The sequence below is a fragment of the Macrotis lagotis genome, chromosome 1 (assembly GCF_037893015.1).
Source record: "Macrotis lagotis isolate mMagLag1 chromosome 1, bilby.v1.9.chrom.fasta, whole genome shotgun sequence".
NCBI classification, from domain to species: Eukaryota; Metazoa; Chordata; class Mammalia; order Peramelemorphia; family Peramelidae; genus Macrotis; species Macrotis lagotis.
Genome location: NC_133658.1, coordinates 841,355,291 through 841,363,488, shown reverse-complemented (window position 1 = coordinate 841,363,488; position 8,198 = coordinate 841,355,291). Strand labels below are relative to the sequence as shown.

At 34.5% G+C, this 8,198-nt stretch overlaps 1 protein-coding gene across 1 annotated transcript; it reads right to left on the bottom strand.

The window, feature by feature from the left end:
• Nucleotides 1–362: 362 nt before the first annotated feature.
• LOC141507807 (olfactory receptor 51V1-like) lies at nucleotides 363–1,334 on the bottom strand. The gene has a single exon (XM_074215802.1). The coding sequence runs from the start codon at nucleotides 1,332–1,334 to the stop codon at nucleotides 363–365; it is 972 nt and encodes a 323-aa protein (XP_074071903.1).
• Nucleotides 1,335–8,198: the final 6,864 nt, after the last annotated feature.

Here is an 8,198-nt window from a genome sequence, read left to right as displayed (position 1 = left end):
TTGATTCTACTGTTCATTATTTTCCTCAGAGTATTGAATTCAGTGGGATTACATATCCCAGCAGTCTTTCTCATATGGGAAACTTGTTAACTTAATGATATTACTGGCATACATTCTGTCTGGCCATTCAGTATTCAGACTGTCCCATAGGCAATGGTATTGGAAAAGTTAAATAATCACAACAATGATTTTTACTTCTACTTGTAGTAGTTTTTATAAATACTACTACTAATAGTACTAATAGTACAGCTTCTACTAATACTACAGCCATTTTTGTTGTTGCTGCTGCTGCTACTACTACTACTACTATTACTACTACTACTACTACCACTACTATTACAAAATATAAAAATATTTTAAAATTATCTTCCCACAACACTGCAGTGATTTAGTACCTTTGCCCCCCAAAAGAGCCTCTGTATCCTGTTTCGAATCTGCTGGGTTTTGACACTGTAGATAATTGGGTTCATTAAGGGTGGAAAGAGAATATAAATGTTACCCATAAGGACATGCACTATAGGGGAGAGGTGCTTTCCAAAACGATGTACCATAGTTAGACTGATTATTGGAATGTAAAAGACTAGGACAGCACAGATGTGAGAGACACAAGTCTGGAAAGATTTGAGTCTTTCATCCTGAGATGCGATAGCCAAGACAGATTTCAGGATTAAGACATAGGACACAAGGATAAGGACAGAGTCTAACAATAGGGTGCAAATCACTAACCCCAGTGCATAAAAGCTGTTGAAGCGGATGTCTGAGCAGGTCAAGCGGAGCAGGTCCTGGTGTAGACAGAAAGAATGAGAAAGAATATGGGGCTTGCAGTAATTGAAGAACTTAAGGCGAATAATGGCAGGAGTGATAAAGAGGAAACTTCTCATAATAATGGCAATCCCAATCTTGATTATCCTGGAGGCAGTAAGAATAGAAGAATAGCGTAGTGGGTTGCAGATTGCAATGTAACGATCAAAAGACATGGCAAGGAGGACGGAAGACTCCATAAAGGAGAGACCATGAATGAAGTAAGACTGTCCGATACAAGCATCCAAACTGATGTAGCTGCGGAACCCCCATAGAATCCCCAATACTGTGTGCACAGTGGATAACCCCATACACAAGTCAGTGAGGGCCAGCATGGCTAGGAAGTAGAACATGGGCTCATGTAGACTCCGTTCAGTGTGGATTACATAAAGTATCATGCAATTTCCAAAGAGAACCATGGCATAGATAGAAGAGAAGGGGATGGCAATCCACACATATGACTGTTCCAGGCCAGGGAAACCTGTGAGCAGGAAGGTAGAGGCACTGAAGTTGTGCCCAGGTTGAATAGACATAGGCATAAAGTGTCCTTTTTTAAGTAAAATGAGTGAATTTGTCCACATCAAAAGCCTTCATTCCCACAAAATAATCTTTTGCCTATCATTTTGAAATAACATAATTCTTACTGAAAGATGTTCTGGGGAAGATATATAGGTAGTTATATCAGGAAAAAATATATTATTTCATATGAGAGGGACCCACATAACCTGCTGATGCATAAAGTTATTGCTGATTTTGATGTGGCCAAGAATTCACTGAGGGTACCCTTGTTAGAAATTTTCTTTCTGGGAGTCAGAGATAATATGAAAAAATAGTCTAGACCAGAGCTACTGTTCCAAGATACTTTTGCCCAGATTCTGGACAGGGTGCAGCAAGTGGTGATGGAAGTGGACTGCAGGAAAAGAGTCGTTGTTAAATTCAGTTTTTTTAGAATATATGGAAATACAAGATGACAGTCTCAGAGGATGCCCTTTTCCACATCAGATTAGTTCATCTTCCTCCTACAGGATTTCTGTCTTATTGCCTGTGCTCTAAAATGTCACACTGTTTGATTCATCCACCTCTTCCTTCTATCTCCTGTTTCCAATATCAGAGGCTACAGCTTCTTTGTTTCATATTCAGGATGGTAGAAGGGGGGATTTATGAAGGCTCTCATTAATCCCAGGGCTCTGGCAGGAGTGCTTGTCTCCTGAGATAAATAGCTCATCTTTAGTTTTCAGAAGCTAGAAATATGATGCAACTCTGTAGTCTCTGACCTAAGTACCAGTTCAGTATAATAATGACTGTGATGTCAAATGAACTGGATTCAGATCTCACTTAGTCTCTTAAACCTTTGTGATCCTTAGTCTCCTCATATGTAAAAGAAGGATATTGGACTAAATGAATGACCTTTGTGATTTCTTCTAGCTCTTCAATTTTGATTCTATCATAGATTTTTTTTCCATTGAGGGACCCTATGTGGGGTGCAATCAGGTTAGGATGTCAAATGTGTCTTTATGAAAGTTAATTTTCTGGGGCGGCTAGGTGGTGAAGTGGATAGAGCACCAGCCCTGGAGTCAGGAGTATTTGAATTCAAATCTGGCCTCAGATACTTTATAATTATATAGTTGTGTTGCCTTAGGCAAGCCACTCAACCCCATTTTGCCCTGCAAAAACAAAGAAACCCAAAACAACAATAAAAGTTAATTTTCATGTTCAAAATTATACTTTTTCTTGTCTAAAAAAAAGAGCACGCAAATTTGGTCTATCCATGATTTCATTGATTAGAAGTTAGGTGTATAATCTAACTTAGGACTCAAGACTGATGATGATATTTATCAAAATAATTTTTCTTTAATGTTGATTGGATTTACATTATTGTTGTTATTAGGTAAATATTCACCTAAAGCTATTTGTGATTATGTATGCAACATGATTTCTTAAAATCTTCCTAATAGCCATTTATGAATGGCTAATCATCATTTCTCATACCACAGCTATAATATAGTATAATCATCAGTTTATTCATTTATTCGGCAATTGAAGGGCACCCAAGTTCTTTTCAGGTTATTGCTATATCCACAAAGTTCTGCTATAAATATTTTAGGACCTAAGGTTTCTATCACTTCTTTTGTTGTCTTTGTTGGGGTAGGACCAACATTTGGATTACTGAATTAAATGATTTTTTCCCCAGTATAATTGTTGCTCCAATGTATTTACAGAATAGTGGGTCATGGATAGTTTTAATCAGAATGTACTAATTCGCCTTCCTTTCTAAAGTCCTTAAAAAATTTGTGACTTGATTTTGTCAGTTTTATATATTCAGTGTAAATCTACAGTTTTTCATTTTGCATTTCTTTTATAAGAGCTTTGAATGATTCTTTCAAACTCTTGCTGATAATTTCTGCTCCCTGGAAACATAATTCATATACTTTCAACATTTATCTTTGAGAAGTGGTCTTTATTCTCATAAATTCAAAGACAAGCCACAAATATTTTGAATGCTGCAATTATCAGATATTTTCTGTGAGGATTTTTCATGTGAGATAATTTCTCTTATCTTTCTATCTATATTAATTGTGGTTAAATGAAAGATTTTTAAAATACATTCAACTGAAATTACTTTTGTTTTCATACTCTTTTCCCTGATTTAAGAAGTTCTCCTTATCCATGGTCTCAAAAAATATTCATAAGAATACTATTTCTTTTTAAAAAGCTTTCCATTGGGGTGGCTAGGTGGTGCAATGAGGGCGGCCTGGTTGCGCAGTGGATAGAGCACTGGCCCTGGAGTCAGGAGTACCTGAGTTTAAATCTGGCCTCTGACACATAATATTTACCTAGCTGTGTGGCCTTGGGTAAGCCACTTAACCCCATTGCCTTGAAAAAACTAAAAAAATATCTTTCCATTATATTAATTCCTATATCTATTTAGAAATTATTGTGATTTTTTTGTATTGATTAAAATCTATTAATGCAAAACTCTTTTCTAGCTTTTCCTGAAACAATATTAAAAATAAGAACTACCATCCATACATAACAAGAACTACGCCAAGTTCTTTATAATTATTATCACATTTGAACCTCACAAAAACAATAAAGAAGGAAGGTGCCATTTCTCAGATGCTAAAATTGAATCAAACCTAGATGGAATTATTCACTCAAAGTTATGGTGTTTCTGAAGGATTATTGTAATTGAGATCTTCTAGGCTTCAGATCCAGCACTCTTGGCATACTTTGACATTCAAATATATCAAGCAGATTATTTGTTATATGTCCTTTTGTCTTCATTTAACAGATTGAGAAACTAAGCCCAGAGAGGTTGTGATTACCCTACGATCAGCCAGTGAGTTAACAGTTGTCAGAAATAAGATTCCCTAACTCTCAAATCCAAGTTCTTCCTAATCCTCAAGAGGGTTTTACTAGGATCAGTTTGGGGGAAGTATCTGTTCTCAAACCTTAAGAGTTTCTCTTGATACTTGACAAATTTATTCATGCATTGAATCGTAATTCAGTGAATAATGAAGCAAATGGTGGATGTGAGCCTTCATATTCAGTCTCTGTCACTCCATTCTCATTGCTGCTCTGCAACATCCCCTCCAATCCCAGCAGATGACAATCAGTTCCTGGAGCCAGCCCAGGTAATTTTGGCTTAATTCTGAAATGCAGGTAAAGCAAAAGAAGAAATTTCATATGATTCTGGCTCCTCTCATTTCTGCTCATTTCTAGGGCCACAGAGGACCAACAATAAGGAAATTAAGATATAGATTTAACTCTTCTTTTCCCATTCCACTAGAATATTATTAGGTTCCTCAATTCTAAATAGTATTTCCTGAATTTCATACATCAACAATCACAAGATTTCTTTGTAAATTCATCATTCCCTCATTTCAATGATAAGTTTTTTTAAACTAAAGTATTTCTTAATACATTTAATTCTAGGCAGCAGCAGTGTATTTGCTCACTTGGTTTTCAGAAATTATAATATTAACTTTGACAGGTTGCCAAGATAAAACCCAACTATTGTTTTGTTTTCTATTTCTCAAGGACAGAGGATTATAAACAAAAATGTCAATAGTTTTGTACTTGATGATAATTATATATAAAGAAGGAAACAAATATCATTACACTGATAAGTTGACATTGAATTGATATATTCTCTTGCCAACTAAATGATATTGCTTTAGTACTGACATGTCCTAAACAGTATTTTTAAACAAAGATATTTGGAGAAACGCATGATTTTTTTCTTTCAGTTCTTTTCAGTACAGTTCTTTTAGTGTGCATATGTTCTTCCTAATATATTGATGTTTTCTAAACAGAGGATCAAATCCTCCTAAAAATCTTCTATAGGCCTGTCAAACTCTTTATAGGAGAAGGGCATGGAATTCATTAATTATTATGTTCCAGACATTGTGTTAAGAAGTTATAAATATTGTCCCCATTGGAGCCTTACAACAACCCTGTGAGGCAGCTGTAATTATTATTGAAAATTTATTGTAAAAGGGGCACAAAGACATGTGTGCTAAATGACATGCTAAGGCAGAACAACTAATAAATTTGGAGTCACTAGGTGGAGAAAGAGTCTCTTTGTTCCAAAGCGACATGATGAGTCATATCGTCAATCTTTCATTAGAATAAGGTCACCTCTCATTAAAATATTAATTATCTCTTTAAGTGTCAATCAGTTAGAGTTGATTTCTGCCTGTCAGGAATACTAACTCTCCAAGGGTATTTAAATATTGAGAAGACTCCATGATTTATCTATGACTTCCAGGTGGGTCACTCACCACAACCTACTAATTATTTGCTAGCTATGGTAATCAAATTATTAGTTATCCAGAAATTGTATCTTTCAGATTTCTACTCATCACAATATTCACAGTTATATGGGAACTGTGAGAAAATTTTTTTCTATTGTTTGAAGCTAACCCTATATGACTAGAATGCTGGGCCACCTCTACCTGCTTAGAGACCTTTAACAAAAGACTTAGGTTATGCTGACCAGAAACGTAGTCAGATCTAAAGATTAACGCAAGTTTCTCACAGCTATACTTCTGCTTCAACCCATATGCCTTCCTGTAAACCGGTCAACCAGTTATTGATTTCATATTCCGTTGATTAAATACAGACGTTTGGGTGTACGATCAGTACTCCTGTTCCCTCTCAACCTCCCAAAATTTTGAAACTCTCTAATGTTACCTACACTTAGAAATCAAATTACATAATTTTGTATCCTTACTTTTCCACTTTTTAATGTTTTCTTTTAAGGAATTAGTCTTATTTGATGAAGGGTTTTTAATGCATAAACATCTTTCTCAGACTGCATTTGGGGTCCACTGCCAAGACTAAAGAAATCTGGTCCTGATTTCTTATGCAATAGGAATAAGGCTCAAAAGATCAAAACTATGTTTCACAGGCATATTATCTTCCTTCTACCAAATTTACTAGTTGTTCTGCTTATTTGTATCTCAAAGTATGCCAAGAGTGCTGGACCAGAAGCTTAGAAGATCTCAATTACAATAATCCTTCAGAAACACCATAACCTTGAGTGAATAATTTGATCTAGGTTTGATTCAATTTTATAATCTAAGAAATGGCACCTTCCTCCTCTATTTTTTGTGAGGTTCAAATGTGATGATAATTATAGAGAACTTGGCAGAGTTCTTGTTATGTAGGATGGTAGTTCTTATTATTAATATTATATCAGGAAAAACTAGAAAGGAGTTTTGCATTAATAGATTTTAATCAATACAAAAAAGTCACAATGATTTCTAAATAGATGTAGGACTTAATATAATAGAAATATTTTTAAAAAATAGAATTCTTATAAATATTTTTTGAGGAGAACTTTTTAAATCAGAGGAAAGAGTATGAAAACAAAAGTAATCTCAGTTGAATGTATTTTAAAAATCTTTTATGTAACCACAATTAGTACAGATAGAAAGATAAGAGAAATTATCTCACATGAAAAATCCTCACAGAAAATATCTGAAAACTGCCAGTATTCAAAATATTTGTGGCTTTTCTTTGAAGTTATGAGAATAAGGACCATTTGTCAAAGATAAATGATGAAAGTATATGAATTATGTTTCCAGGGAGCAGAAATTATCAGCAACAGTATGAAAGAATCATTCAATGCTCTTATAAAAGAAATGCAAATTGAAAAACTGTAGATTTATCCTGAATATATCAAATTGACAAAATCAAGTCACAAATTTTTTAAGGACTGTAAAAAGGCATGCCCATTAGCACATTTTGATTAGAACTATGCATGACCCACCATGCTGGAAAATACATTGGAGCAACAATTATATTGGGGGGAAAAATTCACTTAATTCAGTAATCCAAATGTTGATCCTGCTCCAACAAAGACAACAACAGAAGTGATGGAAAACTTAGGTCCTAAAATATTTATAGCAGAACTTTGTGGATATAGCAATAACTTGAAAACAAATTGGGTGTCCTTAAATTGATGAATAAATGAATAAACTGATGATTATACTATATTATAGCTGTGGTATGAGAAATGATGATTAGCCATTCATAAAAACTTAGGAAGATTTAAAAAAAATCATGTTGCATACATAATCACATAAATAGTTTTAGGTGAATATTCATATAATACCAAAATAATGTAAATCCAATTAACATTATAGAAAAATAATTTTGATCAGTATCAATATCACTCTTGAGTTCTAAGTTAGATTATACACCTAACTTCTAATCAATGAAATCATGGACAGATCAAATCTGTGTGCTCTTTTTTAGACAAGAAATTGTATAATTTTAAACATCAAAATTTACTTTTATTGTTTTTTGCAAGGCAAATGGGGTTGAGTGGTTTGCCAAAGGCAACAAAGCTATGTAATTACTAAGTGTCTGAGGCCAGATTTGAAGTCAGATACTCCTGACTCCAGGGCTAGTGCTCTATCCACTTCACCAGCTAGCCTCCCCAGAAAATTAACTTTTATAAGAGACATTTGACACCCCAACCTGATTATACCCCACATAGGGTCCCTCAATAAGAGTAAGAAAATGAAAAAAAAATCTATGATAGAATCATAATTGAAGAGCTAGAAGAAATCACAAAGGTCATTCATTTAGTCCAATATCCTTCTTTTATATACGAGGAGACTAAGGATCACAAAGGTTTAAGAGAATAAGTGAGATCTGAATCCAGTTCATTTGACATCACAGTCATTATTATACTGAACTGGTACTTAGGTCAGAGACTACAGAGTTGCATCATATTTCTATCTTCTGAATACTAAAGATGAGCTATTTATCCCAGGAGACAAGCACTCCTGCCAGAGCCCTGGGATTAATGAGAGCCTTCATAAATCCTCCCCTTCTACCATCTTGAATATGAAATAAAGAAACTGTAGCCTCTGATACTGGAA

What these genes read in the sequence shown, in the direction of transcription:
- LOC141507807 (XM_074215802.1), bottom strand. Translation starts at nt 1,334, where the DNA reads ATGTCTATTCAACCTGGGCACAACTTCAGTGCCTCTACCTTCCTGCTC.